This window comes from Mus caroli, unplaced genomic scaffold (genome assembly GCF_978045245.1).
Source record: "Mus caroli unplaced genomic scaffold, Mus_caroli_1 scaffold_2, whole genome shotgun sequence".
In the NCBI taxonomy this organism is placed as follows: domain Eukaryota; kingdom Metazoa; phylum Chordata; class Mammalia; order Rodentia; family Muridae; genus Mus; species Mus caroli.
This window is the reverse complement of record NW_028227257.1, coordinates 114427889-114444170: the sequence shown is the minus strand read 5'-3', so window position 1 is coordinate 114444170 and position 16282 is coordinate 114427889. Positions and strand designations below refer to the sequence as shown.

Below are 16282 nucleotides of genomic sequence, written 5' to 3'. Positions count from 1 at the left end.
AAATGACACTTGATGATGTTATCAATCGGATTCAAATATGTAGCAAGCATGAGAATTAACCACTTTGAATATTTCTAAACTCAGTTTTAGGATTTAAAAAATTGAAAATAATTTTTATTAATCAATACTGTGATTATTTGGTAGTAATCCTTTCTATAAAGACTTTTAAAATGGTTTCAATTAACAGAATTATGAATATTAATTAGAGATACACTTGCACATGTTCAAGAGAACTTCTTAGCACTGTCTATGGGACCCATGGAACACCTATGTGGATAAGAGGCAGAGTTCCCTACCTGAATTGGACAGAGATTCAGATACTCGGTAACAACTTCTAGTAAGAAGTCAGGGTTGAGCTTCTCAAAATACTGTATGCCGAGCGGGAGGTCTTCCAAGTGTGAAAAGTGAGTATTCACAACATCATTCAACAAATTTATAACTTCATCCTGACGATTATTTTTTTTTGTAGCAAGAACCGCATGCAAATACATTAATTCCTGAAAAGTAAGTAGAGTTCAGAAGTTATTCCATTTGGCTATAAAGCCACTTATTTGTCTACATTTCAAATGTATATCAAAGTATTATTTATAACAAAGTATTTAAATGTTTGATATAAAATCATTCAAAGCTAAGTGCTAGCTGAATGGAATTTTAGGATCACAGAGAAGAGTGTTTAAAGTCAAGTGACACAGAGGTAAACCAACACATGACACTGTACATTAAAGTCGGTGCTCATGCACCATGCAGAGCTAAGGATGAACGAACGGTCACTTAAAGTCTCATGGCTTATAAACAGCAGCAGCCATCTGCTGTCTGATAAAACGCCATACCGCAGATTTCCCCATTGACTGCTGGAATTCACTGAAGAACTCCAACTGCTGGTCTGCATCTTGCAACTGCCCCTCTATTAACTGACATCGGATAAGTCCTGAAATCAAACAGAAACAATCAGGGCCTATTCCAACCAACTGAACTAAGTTAATGGCTGGGGGGAAAAATACAGCAGTGGGGAGGGGTGGGGAAGAAAACAGGCAGCCAGGAACTATGTAAACTCTTTTACTGCACAATCCATAACTTGATAGAAGCAACCAAATAATATCCATTCTTTCAAGATAGTATTTGAGAAATAAATTGATATTTTTAAAGCTATATGACTTTTCTATTTACACATAGTATAAGGAGTTTAATTTTTTGTTTGTTTTTTGGTTTTTCGGGCGTGGTTGCACACGCCTTTAATCCTAGCACTCGGGAGGCAGAGGCAGGCGGATTTCTGAGTTCGAGGCCAGCCTGGTCTACAAAGTGAGTTCCAGGACAGCCAGGGCTATACAGAGAAACCCTGTCTCAAAAAAACAAAAAACAAACAAACAAACAAATGAAAGAGTTTAATTTTTAAAAATAAAATCTCCATTCTCTGCTTGAGTGGGCAGATGCGTGAGGCGAGCACCCAGGGAGGAAGTGTCAGCGTACCAGTGACAGCAGAGATGTTGCTCTCATTCAGTGTCATGGCAGTCCTGTACCACTTCCAGGCCTCCTTCACCTTGCCTTGGAGAATCATTTGGTAGCCGAGCTCTGTAGCAATTTCTGCTTGCTGGGGAGTTAAACTAAATGCTTTTTCTAGGAAACTTTGAACTTTTTGGAGAATGAGTTGATTACGTCCACACTGTGAAAGAGAAAACCAAACCAATTTAGACAAGAAGTCCAGTCTCAGAATATCAGACCGATTTTTTCCACTCTTACATATACAGCTTGGATTGCACAGGACGGAAGAAAGGGGAATAAAGATTACTTAAGAAGGAAAGGCATTCTATCATCTGGATACTACATCAAGAAACAGCATATGGCCCACCCTCCACAAGTTGTCTATTTTAATAAGTACTGTTTTATGACATCGCCATCTTGACACATAGTTCTGTTATACAAAAACATGATTTCTTTTCAAATTAGATAGGAAAATCTTTATTTTAAGCTTTCTAAATAAGTGTACATAGTTAAGTAAAAGTCCCCTTTCCATTAAGGGCAACCTGTACCAATAAGTAAAGTATTTTAAAAATATGTGTCATAAATTTTTTGAAAAAAAAAAACCCACTTCACCTAAAAATTTGTTGATGCCAATGCTGGTAAGTAACTATTGAACATACAAAATTTCAAGAGCAAAATATTCTTCTGAATATTTTGATAAACAAACAATTCTATAGTCATTCTAAAAAATGATGAACTTGTATCTGGGGTAGTAACACAAATAAAGGAAAAATATCTTCATTCAGACCTTTAGTTTTTTTCTTTCTTTTAAATTTCATACATCTTACATATTTTAAAATAAGGTAACTGTTACAGTTTAACAATTCATAACCTTAATAGTTTTCTTTCAAGTTAGTTTGATAATTGGCTTTGCTATTCTGTGGTATTTTTTCTTCCATCCCTGTCATCTTGCCTTGAATTATCATAACAGAGCATAACAGAATCATGCTTTTTTTTTTTTTTTTTTTAAGATTTATTTATTATATGTAAGTACACTGTAGCTGTCTTCAGACACTCCAGAAGAGGGCGCCAGATCTCGTTACAGATGGTTGTTAGCCTCCATGTGGTTGCTGGGATTTGAACTCCTGACCTTCGGAAGAGCAGTCGGGTGCTCTTACCCACTGAGCCATCTCACCAGCCCCAGAATCATGCTTTTATAACAGCAGTAGCAGCAGCAGCAGCAACAGCAGCAAATCCAAGACACTGGCCTTTTCCTTCACTCAAACACTCTATTACTCATTTTAACAGATTTTCCCAAAGAAGCACAGAACACCACTAAACCTAAACACTGGATTCTGTCTTCTTTTGTCTGGAAGGCTCTCTCTAGCTCTGAGAGCCTCTTCCTCATGATCCCTGAAGGCTGGAAAGGTGAAGCCAGAATCTCATGAGTGTCCTTCTGTGGGACCCAATAAGACGCTTAGGTTATATCCGGTTCACTGCAAGCCATATGTTCCTCAGTACTCCACCCACTGACTAACTGCGAACTTGTTTTAAGATTAACTTATTTGTTTTATGTATATGAGTGCTCTATCTGCATGTACACCTGAGTGCCAAAAGAGGGCATCAGATCACACTATAGATGGTTATGAGTCACCATATGGTTGCTGGAGATTGAACTCAGGACCTCTGAAAGAGCAGATAGTACTCTTAACCACTAAGCCATCTCTTCAGTCCCAACTGCTAACTCTTAATGATAAGAGTCTGGCTTGTAGGCAATCTTACCGTTCTGCTGAAGGCTAGTGTAATCTTATAAAAAAGTTCAGCATTCTGTGGTTCCATGACATCCAATGCATTTCCTAAATTTTCCAACTTGGTAGCAGCCTAAGACAAAATAAACAGTAAAAAAGTATTTAATTCATGAATATATACTCTAATATACTATGATTGATATATTTTTAAAGATTTACTTATTTTTATTTTATGTGCATATCTGAATGCCTGAATGTATGTATACACACCATGTATGTGCCTGATACCTGTGGAAGCCAGAAGAGGATGCTGGACCCCCTGGAACTGGAGTTACAGATAATTGTATGCTGCCATGGGGATGCTGGGAAGTGTATCCATCTTCTTCAAGAGCAACAAAGTACTCATCACCAATGAGCCATCTCTCCAGCCCCCATTACTCATACTTTAAGAGACCTTTGTTTTCACAAATATCTTCCATCTAGTGTGTGTGTGTGTGTGTGTATGTGTGTGTGTGTGCGCACGCGTGCGCTGTGGTGAAGTGTATGCATGAGCAAATGTTTGTGTGCACATGGTTTTTGTGGGTACATGTCAGTGTATAGAAGTCAGAAGTTACTTTTGAGAGAGGTGAGAGAGGATCTCTCACCGAATCTGGAGTTTATTAATTCTGCAGGACTAGCTGGTAAGTGAGCTCTAGGTATCTTCCTGTGACTCCTTCCCCAGTGCTAGAAATATAAGCATGGGCCATCATGCCTAACATTTTATGGGTTCCAGAGATGCAAATTCAAGTCTTCATGATTGTACAGAATCTACATACTGATTGTTTTCCTAGATCCCCCAAATGGAATCTCAAGCGTCTCTGCTTTTTTTTTTAAAGCTCCAGTAATTACACACAATTACTTCTTGCTAATACCCATCACTAAATAGAAGCTTTTAGATGGGTAAAGATAGCCATAGTTATTCAACAAGTGAACATCTTGAACTCTACAATAATGAAGTCATGCCACAAAGGTTGTTGGAGTGATAATCTAGTTACAAAATGTTACATGCACCTTTGGAGTTCATAGATGGCCCAGCATTGAAATGGTCTCTACAATAGGAAAATCTTGAAAGTAATTAGTACAAATAATTTTTGTTGTTGTTTCTGGTTTGTTTCTTTTGGGGTTGAGAATCAGGCTTGCACATACTAGGCAAACCTCTCTCCCACTGAGCTGTAGTCCCAGCCTCAAGTAATAAACAAAAAGTTCATAGAAGATTTGATCCACTAAGATTTTTCTAGTGCCTACTAAAGTATTTGCTAGGTACTGTTACATTAGCCAAGTTAAACATGCAGACCTCTTGTACACCGCCTGCCCTTGGCTACAGATTAGATTTTGCAATCCTTTGCCAGTGTCTAGTGGGTGTGTGCAGTAGCACTGAAACAGGTGTAATTGTTATAAATATTTTACCCTAAGCTCGTTTAACTCACACAAACTCAACTAAGCTGCAAACATACTGTGATTCTAGATATGTATATTCATGTCTAGATCACATACAACACTATGTACCAGCATCTTATGTAAAAATACATTCACTCTTATTAATAATCTAAAAACGTTCGAGAGAAATTTCCCCGCATACTTTTGCTTTACTGCATGGTACAGGAAGCTAAGGTCTTTGTAATGTTCTGGCAACCAATTAAAACCTATAATAAACATTCTGAGATAGAACTACAAGCTTCGAATGAATACGCCCACGTGCCTTTATAACAGTGTGTGATGAAATTCACCTTGACATAGGTGGCTTATGTTACACAAGACAATTTACCTTCTCTATGTCCCCTTCCCTACACAGATAATACAGAGCCAGCATCCTCAGCGCCTCCACGTTGTGATTGTCTTGAAGCAGCAGCCTGCATGCAGGAAAACAAGCCAGTTAATAATAAAAGAACTTTTTCCCTGTTGTTGTGCGAGGGCTTAAAAGTTTAGTGACTCTTCTACTCCAGAAAACCACAACAATGATACTTTAGTTCAAAAGTTATCTGCAATTTAACTTTTCATGTTTTAGGATATGAACAGAGGTTGTGCCTGCTTCATTTAACACCGTAGAGATGCTCCTTGAAGTATTAGTTAACTATACGCAACAATGTATGACAAGTTGCCTTCAGGAGCTGGAGCCAGGTCTCAGTGGTTAAGAGCACCTGCTGCTCCTGCAGGGGACTCAGGTTCAGGTCCAAGTGCCCAGCAGTCTCCGGGGACCTGACACTTTCACCTCGTCTCTAAAGGAAGCACATACATTTGGTGCACTTACATACAAGCAGGCAAAGCATTCACATACATAAAAGAAAATAAGGAAATGAGTAAAAATTTAAGGAGTTTACCTCAAGGTTTTCATTAAAACAATTCTAAGAATGCCAAAATGAGTGAAATATTTACATATGTATTAATTTATTCAGAAATTCAAAATAGACTCCTATGTGATAAAATACAAATTGGAAAATTTGAAAACATTTATTAATCACCAAGAAAAAATAGGCATAGGTCTAGCAAGATACAGTCTCTGCTATAAGAATTTTTATGAAATTTTATTAAGTGGCATAATGAAAGTAATTGTTCAAAAGGGATCATGTATAAAGCATCCTCTCATGTGTATATGAAACAATACATTTGGGATCTACTTTCTGTCCCTTCTGAATATGTCTTCTGCTATGCAACTGTGCAGTTCTTCTCTGAAGAAGCTCGAGTGTCTTATATGACACCGTGACTAGAGGCTGGGCTATTTCCTTTGCTTCAGCCAAAGGGATGATGGCAGAGATGGTTTTCTTTTCTCTGCCACTGGTGAATGAGCCAAGTCAAGCCAGATTAGAATACATACAGGCAGGTTTATTGGGAAGCTCCTCTCTGGCAGGTTCACAGGCTCCAAGGACCGAGGCCAGAGAAGTCACCATGGGGAGAGAGAAGGTGGGGAAGAAGAAGAAAAGGAGAGAAAAAGCATGTGAAGAGAGAGAAGGAGAATAAGAGGGAGAGGGAAGGAGAGGAAAGGAAGGGGAAGAGGGAAGGGGAGGGGGAGGAGGAGAAGAAGGATGAGAAGGAGGACGAGGAGAGGAGCATAAACTGTCTGGATTATATACGGAAGAGGCTCTAAGGGACAGGCAGTCCAGACCCTGGGCTGGAAAGTTCAGGGTTGGGGATGGGGCATGCCATGTAGGGACCGAAGGATGCTGGGAGAACCTGGAGGCCAGGTCTGCTTTGGTATGTGAACTACGCACCTGGTCCCAGGCAGGACAGATAAAGACCTCAGCTTATAGGGTATAGGCAGTCTGTGTTTCTGTTCCAGCTGTTGTGTCTTTGCTATCACTGAGAGGAATATTTCACCTGTGCAGTTACTGGTGGTTACTGGAGTCTGAAATGTGAAGCAGAGTCCCAGCAAATCAAATCCTGCCTGAGATCAGCTGGTTTAGATTACTGATATGCAAATGAGAAGCCACGGCAGCCTTTTATTCTTTGAAATCTGAAGCGTTCATTTCACTCCACCTGCTGTCTTGTAAGATATTGCTAAGTTGAGAAAGGTCCCCCCCCCCCAAATCTATAGGTGGTGTTGGATGAAACATTTAACAGGTTTGTGCCTTAAATTTGTTCAGCTGCCAAGGGGGAATAGTAATAATGTCTACTTCTTGGTTATTACGCCACCTTCCCGTCAGCCAGGCCCACTGAGCACTTTGCAACAGGCCATCCATAACTTACTGTCCTTCAAGTTCAGACCAAACCGCCTGGGGTCATCTTCCTGCAGTCTCTGCCTTCCTATCGAAAACATCCAAAGTCCAGTCACTTGTCAAGGCACCTAAAGGGTGACTTAAGGGTGACTGCCCTGGCTCCCTCACCAGCATTCCTCTTTCACATTATGGCAGTGGCATGAAAAAATGGTCCCCCGATTTTACCCTCACTCCCTTCTTCAGGCAGAGTTTTCAAAATAGCAGTGACGCTATTAAATGTAACTCAGAACACAATACTCCTTTATTCACAACGCTCACAACTTTGTGTGTCAGAGGAAATGCCAAACCCTTCCACTGGTCCACGAGATCCTTCGTGGGGTGGCACCTGCTCCTTCCCCATTGCCTTCTCTTAATTCCTCTTTGTCCCTCAAACAGATAAAAGTTCCTATGGCCTCAGGCTCTCTGCACAGGCTCCTACTTGTGGAAGACCTTCTCTTGGTTATCTCCATGGCTTGCATCCATGCTTTCTCCAAGTTTCTCCTCAAATGCCATATCCCACCCCTAACATAGATGCTTCACTTTCCTTCCTCCCCAGCACTTATGTTCAACATACTGCATAAGTTAATTGTGCTGCTTAGCATATGGTTCCTCTCATTTCAATATTAACTTGCTAATGTCGGAGACACATTGTTTTAAGGAGTATCTATTTTAAAATAAGATATGCAGATATTGATGCAAATCAACAAATTCAGGGCGTTTTACATGTGTTTATTATTGCATGTGTGTTGCTATGTGTCTGTGCACATTCACGTGGACACCCAAAGTTGGCATCCTGTGTCTTCCAATCGCTCTTCACACTGGGGCAGTATGGTTTGCTTTGGGAACTCCCTGTCTATGTTCCCACAAATGAGGGTTATTGAGAAGTTCAGAATCACCAGGCTTGATAGCAACTACTTTAACCACTAAGTCCCCTCTCCAGCCCTAATTCTGTTTTTAAAAACAATACAATTTTAAATACTTTTTCACTTCTATGATGCTTGCAATAAAATCACTTATTACTTGAAAAATTAAATTTTATGCTGTGTGAGTCTTGTAATGGACTGAACAAAATCTGATTTTCTCTGTTCTCATGTCTAACTAGATCCAAAGAGGATGTGATATCATTTTACACATAACCTTTGTGCTGTCTCCACCGTCTGATCCCAATCCTGCAAAGCCAGTTGTAATTTCATTTTCTTCTCAAAGGCAGGAAGGAAGCTTGGAAAGTTTACAATTATCTGGCTCACGGTCTCCAGAGCTCCTGAATAATTCTGTCGAATCTCAAGGCACAGAACCTAATGGGAGGAGAAAAATGATGTCAAAGCATGGCCTTGTACATCAGGCCCTCTCAGGCCAGCCTAGGCTACAGAGTAAGTTCCAGATCAGCCTGGGCTATTTCAGAATACTGCTTCTTAGCATTTTATGATATTTTTTTCAACAAGGAGCACATCATTCTATGTAGAAAAAAGCCCGTCTTTATCAAAATCACACCTTAAAATATCACAGAAAAATTAGCATATATACATCAGCAATTTTACTTTAAAAGAGACTCTTAATGTATTGATTAACCTGTTAAGAGGGTAAAACTTAAAATATTGTGCAGAAGTATTAGGAAGCTGAGACAAGAAGATGGCCACCACTTAAAGTCAGTCTGTCTCCTGTCTTCTACATGGCTAAGCTGAGATGTGGTACAGAGTCTCAAAACTGCCTCAAAACTCAAACAAGTAAAAGAAAAAAAGTTGTTTGTTTGTTGGTTTTTCAGAAATACAAAGAATGTTGCTACTTAGAATGGAAAAATTACCTCTAAAGAATAAAGTATCTCTAGGAGATTTGTAAATAGCATATACAATTAAAGCAATCTTATAAATGTTACACTGTATTTGGAAATGCTACTTTCAGGTTAAATATAAGTTCTACCCACTGCCATGAGCTCACTTCAGTTCTAGGAATTATCTTAAGGAAGTAATTGAAAGACATCACAACGAGGCACACCCACGGTGGTTGTTGCCCAGCTGTTGGTATAAAAAGGAAAATAAAAATTAACCCGCAATGGCCATAAAGGAGTTATGCCCTAACAGTTCACTTACTTAGCAGGAGACTAGGTGGTCCTAAGAAGGACTGCAGGAATTATGCAACTTTCATTCACTGGCACAAAGAATACCTGTTGCAGCTGACAGTTAGGTAGCGACACTTATTGTCTTACTCAAATGTTATTATGTTTTCTGCAAATATTTTTACAGTGTGTGTGTATTGTATGCACTGTTTCTCGCAGGAGAAAATAAGCTGTGTCATCAGTATACATGAAAACCCATGGCGAGGTCTGCAAGATGACTCAGGAGAGCAGAGCACCTGACACCTCTTAATTGTCTTCTTCTAGATTATCTTTCCTTCAGTGTACTTTAATTAACAATTAGCATTTTGTCTCAATATCTAATATTTTTGTACACACACATATATATTATTTTTTCATATATAGAAAAGTATAGTCACCAATAAATCCATTATGTCAAAATAAATGGTCCTAAGAAGGACTGCAGGAATTATGCAACTTTTATTCACTGGCACAAAGACAATAATGGAGGAAAGATTAGGATAAATTTTAGTGCACATTTTCTCTAGGAATCTATCTACAGAGCAGTACTGAAAATAAAGAAACCCTGCCACAGATTGCTGCAGTGTCACCATCTGTGCTCTGTCCCTTAGTCCCTCCCACAGGAACACAGAGCAGCATCTTAGGTCACATGAAACCAGCCTGCACTTAAGTCTGAGTAGGAATATTAATGTGGCCCTTCTGCTGAATTAATTGAAAAGTAAGTGCATAATTACTTTTAAACTAATTGAACAGTAAGTACGACATAATTATTGTCATACAAAGTAAGACAATGGATCTGCCAGAGCTCCAACTTCTTTGCCTCTTCTAGAATAGATCTTGAAACCTAATTGCCAAACCAACAGTTACTTGCAGTTGGGGCCTGGCTGGAGGCGGTCCCATCATTAAAAAGTAATGCCACTGTAAGCAGGCCTGTGGGGATGGTGCCCACTCTTTTGGTCTACCCCGTGGAGAACAGAACATTTCCATTAGGAAAGACTGTTCAAGGGGCCATTTTGAAGAGACAGGGCCCTGACCAGATATCACACTTGCTAGTGCCTTGATTTTGGATGTCTCGGCCATTAGAATTGTGAGAATAGATTTCTGTTCCTTATAAACCATCAAGTCTCAGACTTCTTTGTTTTAGTTGTCTTTCATGGGGTTGGGGTTAGGGTGTAGCTTCTAAAACAGCTTTCTATGTAGCCTAGAACTCATGACAGATCCTCTGACCTCCCAAGTACTGGGATTTTTGGTGCGAGTCACTGTGTCTATAATGTCTCGGGTAGCTTTTTCACAGAAACATAACATAGATAATACCACAGTAATTCAGATAAAACATTTAAACCAATGTTAGCATCATGGTAAAAAGTCCTTCATATTAACACCTAAAATAGCCTAACCGTGGAAGGTTACAAATTTGCTTTCCTTTAAGGAACAGAGCACAGGAAGACAATTAAAAACTTGACAACGGCCGACTCCGATAGCACAGCAATGGGGAAGATCTGGAATCCAGCCATCCTGAATACTAGTCTGCAGGCTGACTGTAATCTGAACAAACTCAGCATCCTTTGAAACTGAGACACATGGTGATGCTAGCAGGAAACAAATGCTAGTCCTCACCTCTTTTTCTTCTTTACCATAAATAGGAAAGCCTTTTAAAACATATATTATTTAGACAGTCTCATGGCATACCATATACTGGCCTTGATCTCCCCATTTCTACCTTCCCATTGCTTAGATTACAAGAATCTACCACCATGCCCGAACTAAATTAATTCTCAATTTTAAAACTATTGAAAAACACTAGGAATATAGCTCAGTTGTAGAGCATTTGATTAGTCCTGAATTTGTATGAAGTCCACAGCACTGGTGTGTGTGTGTGTGTGTGTGTGTGTGTGTGTGTGTGTGTGTGTGTGTATGTGTGTGTATGTATATACCTACATACATATACATATACACACAGAGAGAACAAAACAAAACAAAGTAGTTTGAAGAATTATTTATTTATAACTTTGTGTCTTTGTGGGAATATATACACATGAGCAGTGTTGCCCATAGAAGCCAGAAAAGGGCACTGGATGCTTTGGAGTTGAAGTCTCAGGCAGTGGTGAGTCTCCTGATGTGGGTGCTGGGAACAGGACCAAGGTCTTCTGCAAGAAATCTTAAACCCTGAGTCATCTTTCCAGCTCCCAAAATGGCGATGAAACACTTTTTTTTTTTAAAAGAAAAGTTTTCCTTATGGTGGTGTTTGAGTGCAGGTATGCAGGGGCCACAGCACATGTGTGGAAGTCAGAGGACAAATTAGAAGAGTCAGTGTTCTCTGTCTGGTTGAGGCGTGGCCATGGTCTTTCTTACTGTCTCTTCCCATTGCACACAGCAGAGTAGTTAGTCCCCAAGCTTCTGAGTAATTCTCCTGTCCCTCCCCTCATCTTACCAGACAGTGTTGGGATAACAGTACTCAGCCACTGCATCAAACTCTCTCTGTGTCTCTGTCTCTGTCTCTGTCTCTCTATGTCTCTCTCTCTCTCTCTCTCTCTCTCTGTGTGTGTGTGTGTGGTTTTAAGCAATAGTGGTCACATCCTTATGTTTTCAGAGAGCATTTTTACACATTAATGCATCTCACCAGTCCCAATCCTTATTGCTCCTTGAATCATTCATCGTGTGGATGTGCCTGCAGGTGAGTACACGGATACACAGAGAAGACAGCTTCCAGGAGTTTTCTGGGTTCTCTCTTCCCACTGTGTGCATTGTGGAGATTAACTCCAGTTGTCAGGCTCCATGGCAGGCTCTTAAAAGAGCCATCTCAATGCATCCCACTGATCAATTTTGAAAAGTGTTCAGAAGATAGTAGTGGAGAGAGATGCAAGGGTGTGCTTAAATAATACAAGTCAAGAGAGTTCTTAAGATTGCCAATTGTTTATTTTCAAAATGCAAGTCTGATGATACAACTTACCTGTTTAAGCTTTGCACCAGCTCGCTCTTAAATCCACAGGCAGATGCCTGTCTCTTAGGTCCACCTCTCCTTGTCACTTCTGACCTCAGCTCCACACTCCGCTTCTGTCCTCTGACCTTTAACTTCTCACACTAAATCTCCTCTGATACGGATTGCTGGCTATGCCCTTGGTGTGCCTTGAGGTACCTGAATCTGTCACCTCTTACTGTTAATGTTTTCCCACCATGCTATCAGGGATGCACCCTCATCATCTCTAAATCTTTGTTCAAAAGTCAAATGTAGTGACTACCTCATCTTCAGCTGCAAATTCATGCCCCTATTCCTGCCTCCCACTCCAGCTTTAATACTGGACTTATGACCTACAGTCTAGTTATACACTAGGTAATCAACTTACACATTTCCTCACTGTTCATCTCTCTAAGAGAAGAGAAGAGAAGGCCCACGACATGAGGTGTTCACCTTTTCCATGTCCTGGTTCTTCTCCAGCGAGCCCTCACATATAACAGATGCAAGGAAACACTGCAGGAACAAACTCATAGGACCAATCATGGACATAACATTGATCCAGAAATCAGGCCCTTTGGTAGAGAAGTCGCTTCTCTAGCTGTGTCCACAGACACAGTCCCTCTGACGGGTGAAAATAGGACCACAAATACCATCTTTTGTGATCTACTTAGTTTATTACATTTCAGGGATTCTTTAAGCTTTAAAACATAATTTATTTACTTGGATTCCAACTCACCTTACCCAGAAGAGCGAAAATATCATTTCCATCTTGTAATCCCTCCTCAAAATACCGCAGGGCTTTTTTAGCATAAGGTTCCTTCCCTCTTGTAATATCAAGCCACGCTTTCAAAATTGGCCCCTGGAAAAGAAAGATCCTACTGGAGTCAACATGAACTGCAAGAAGCTTGTCGGTGACTATACTACTGCTGTGCTTCGTAAGGTAGGTGACTATACTACTGCTGTCCTCTCTAAGGTAGGTGACTATACTACTGCTGTCCTCTCTAAGGTCAGTGACTATACTACTGCTGTCCTCTCTAAGGTTGGTGACTATACTACTGCTGTCCTCTCTAAGGTTGGTGACTATACTACTGCTGTCCTCTCTAAGGTTGGTGACTATACTACTGCTGTCCTCTCTAAGGTTGGTGACTATACTACTGCTGTCCTCTCTAAGGTTGGTGACTATACTACTGCTGTCCTCTCTAAGGTCAGTGATTATACTACTGCTGTCCTCTCTAAGGTCAGTGACTATACTACTGCTGTCCTCTCTAAGGTTGGTGACTATACTACTGCTGTCCTCTCTAAGGTCAGTGACTATACTACTGCTGTCCTCTCTAAGGTTGTTGACTATACTACTGCTGTCCTCTCTAAGGTCAGTGACTATACTACTGCTGTCCTCTCTAAGGTTGGTGACTATACTACTGCTGTCCTCTCTAAGGTCAGTGACTATACTACTGCTGTCCTCTCTAAGGTCAGTGACTATACTACTGCTGTCCTCTCTAAGGTTGGTGACTATACTACTGCTGTCCTCTCTAAGGTCAGTGACTATACTACTGCTGTCCTCTCTAAGGTTGGTGACTATACTACTGCTGTCCTCTCTAAGGTCAGTGACTATACTACTGCTGTCCTCTCTAAGGTTGGTGACTATACTACTGCTGTCCTCTCTAAGGTCAGTGACTATACTACTGCTGTCCTCTCTAAGGTCAGTGACTATACTACTGCTGTCCTCTCTAAGGTTGGTGACTATACTACTGCTGTCCTCTCTAAGGTTGGTGACTATACTACTGCTGTCCTCTAAGGTCAGTGACTATACTACTGCTGTCCTCTCTAAGGTTGGTGACTATACTACTGCTGTGCTTCCTAAGCCTTTGATAATAAATGACCATCATGATAACAGCAGCATTACCATAGCTGCCCAGTGGCTCACTTTGTGAGTGCGTGCTGCCTCTCTTTGCACACAGTCCCAGGGAGCTAGGCTAGGACCAGAGACGACACCTTACTTCCCACAGGATAAAGAGCAAGATGAACGCACGGTGATCTTCACAGGCGCTGCACTAGTCCCGTGAGTTGGATAAATTGCTGGGAAATGAAGAACTGAAATCATGGATGTTTCCAGTGGATTGGAAGGTTTGTAGGATTTCAAAGAAGGTATTCAGTTTTTAATGTCAAATAAAAAATGGAATGCGGTTTGAGAGACAGGTAAACAAACAAAAAAAAAAGACAAAGAAAAGAAATGGGATGTGTTCTAGCAATGATTTTTAAGATTAACTTGCAGGCATTTAATAAAGGTTATCCTTGCCTCCCTGAATATTCACCTGAAAATATCAGCGAGATTCTCAACCAGTTCCCCGACAACTACGGAGACCACTGTACAATCTGAATGGGTTTCAAAGGGTATTTCTGTGGAGTGACTGACAACGTACAGTTCTAGCCTGTACACCTTCTAAACTTTAGAATATAATATAAAGCTGTCGTTCCTTTTCCTGAAGCTCACCTGCTCTTCTGCTTTGCCATCACCTGAAACACAGCACATTTCAAGACAAACATGTCACCTCCCTCTATAGCCAGTGTCTTCGCTCAACACTTTCTCCCGGATGTCGGAGCACTGAGACTCCCCTTCTGCTCAGGCCTCATTATTGTTCTATGTGGATCAGCGGACAATTCTGGTGGGCTGTTAACAGTCTGCTTTGTACTCCTCTATTCTCTCAGTATCTTCTACCAGAATATACTAATCTCTCCATACTTCAGTTTGTGTCTAAATCAGTTCAGCCTATAAACTATTAAAATAATCTTCTTGATCTGTTCTGTAATACAGTAACTTCCATTATTTAAAGCCTTCAAGGATTCTCAACATCTGTCAAATCATCAATAGACATTCATACCTGGCAATCATACCCCCCTGTCTCTCTATGGTTTCCTTTTACTGTTTCGCTTACAGTTTGCTTTCATTAACCTTATGTCTCATCAAAGGCAGGCTCTCAAGGAAAGCAGAAAGCAGGTCTCTTCATCTTTCCCTATCATTTCCAACCTGGAGGTAACTACATCTCTTTTCCAGGTATTCTGGTGAAACTGAATGCTCTGTGGGGCAGCGGTCGGCAGGCTTGTTGTTTCTTGATGAATGCTATTTCCTTTCTAAACATTTTCCCTCAATCACTTAACCTTGCAGATACAGCCTTTCACAAAGCAATGGCTTCAACAGAATAGGAAAGTAATAAATGTCTCCCTGAGCACTTGAATCACATCTCCTCACATCCCTTCAAGTTCTTCTTAGAATGTAAGACAGGCATGCGTTCCATGCTGATTCACCAAGAAACTAAGGCCTGCACTCTCTTTATGCTTCAGTGTCTTTATGCTTCAAGTTTGAATGGTACAGATGCAGTGTAACTAGAGGAAAGGGAGTGAGTGAGGTGGAAGGAGGGGAACAGAAAGGAAAGAACAAAGTGGGACACAGTATCTACTCCACAGCTACTAGTACATCAGCGAGAAAACTTAGCCTGACCACATTATTTATGATAGCTCATATATAGTAAAGATATTTGTAAGTTAAACAAAGGATACTACTACATAATACCATAAGCTTCCTTTAACATTAGTTTTAAAATAAGAAAACTGGTCACCTCGTTGCTATCATGTGGCATTTTTGACATTCTGTCAATATATTCTCTCGCCTTGTCATGGCGACCAATGTGCCATAAAAACAGGCCCGCATGGTACAGGGCTTTGCGTCCAGCCTCCTTACGTTGCTCCTTCATTTTGGTATCTAATTCCAGGATAGCTTCTCTATCTGAGAGAGGAAAATAGTATTAGATCTAAAATAAAAATAAATCACACATCGTGTTTATGTCAGATGACTAACCAGGTATGGAAGTTTGTTATTTTCTCAAGGGCAGCATTATTATAAACAAAGCACAGGCTGATCATGCCATCTAAATACTGATAGTATTGCTGGTACATTTAAGCATGAGCAAAACTAATGTCTTTTAATTACATAAGTACAAATTAGAAATACAAAATTAATGAGTTTGCTGGTTTTAAAAACTAACCCTTTAAAAATACTTACATTTTCAAAATCTGAGGATCTTTCAAAAGTTGGAATATTTTTTGCATTGTGATAACATTAACAATATTAGCATATTATCTTAGGGACAAACGGGAAAAAAAAGATTCTTGTTGACGAATGAAGCTCTTATGTGTCAGGTTGACAAGAGATCTTGGTTAGTTTTTATGTCACCTTGACCCTAGCTAGAGTCATTTAGAAAGAAGAAAACTTAATTGAGAAAATGCCCTCTCAGATTGCGTGTAG

General features: G+C 40.2%; 2 protein-coding genes across 3 annotated transcripts in view; both read right to left on the bottom strand.

Moving 5' to 3' along the window:
- Ttc21b (tetratricopeptide repeat domain 21B) overlaps positions 1-16282 on the bottom strand; it is a 75756-nt gene that overhangs the window by 52893 nt on the left and 6581 nt on the right. For both annotated transcript variants that reach the window (XM_021155663.2, XM_085834820.1), the window contains exons 4-11: positions 15597-15763; positions 12719-12841; positions 8072-8229; positions 5011-5095; positions 3241-3339; positions 1468-1660; positions 831-928; positions 297-497 (exon numbers count right to left, since the gene is read on the bottom strand). In XM_021155663.2, coding sequence (XP_021011322.1) covers positions 297-497; positions 831-928; positions 1468-1660; positions 3241-3339; positions 5011-5095; positions 8072-8229; positions 12719-12841; positions 15597-15763 — 1124 coding nt within the window. The remainder of the gene's footprint in view (positions 1-296; positions 498-830; positions 929-1467; positions 1661-3240; positions 3340-5010; positions 5096-8071; positions 8230-12718; positions 12842-15596; positions 15764-16282) is intronic.
- LOC147005903 (uncharacterized) lies at positions 12860-14512 on the bottom strand (the record flags this gene model as incomplete). The annotated part of the gene is made up of 2 exons (XM_085831333.1): positions 14474-14512; positions 12860-13771 (listed from the first exon to the last, which is right to left on the bottom strand). Coding segments are annotated over exons 1-2 (951 nt in total), but the record flags the coding sequence as incomplete, so codon positions are not given.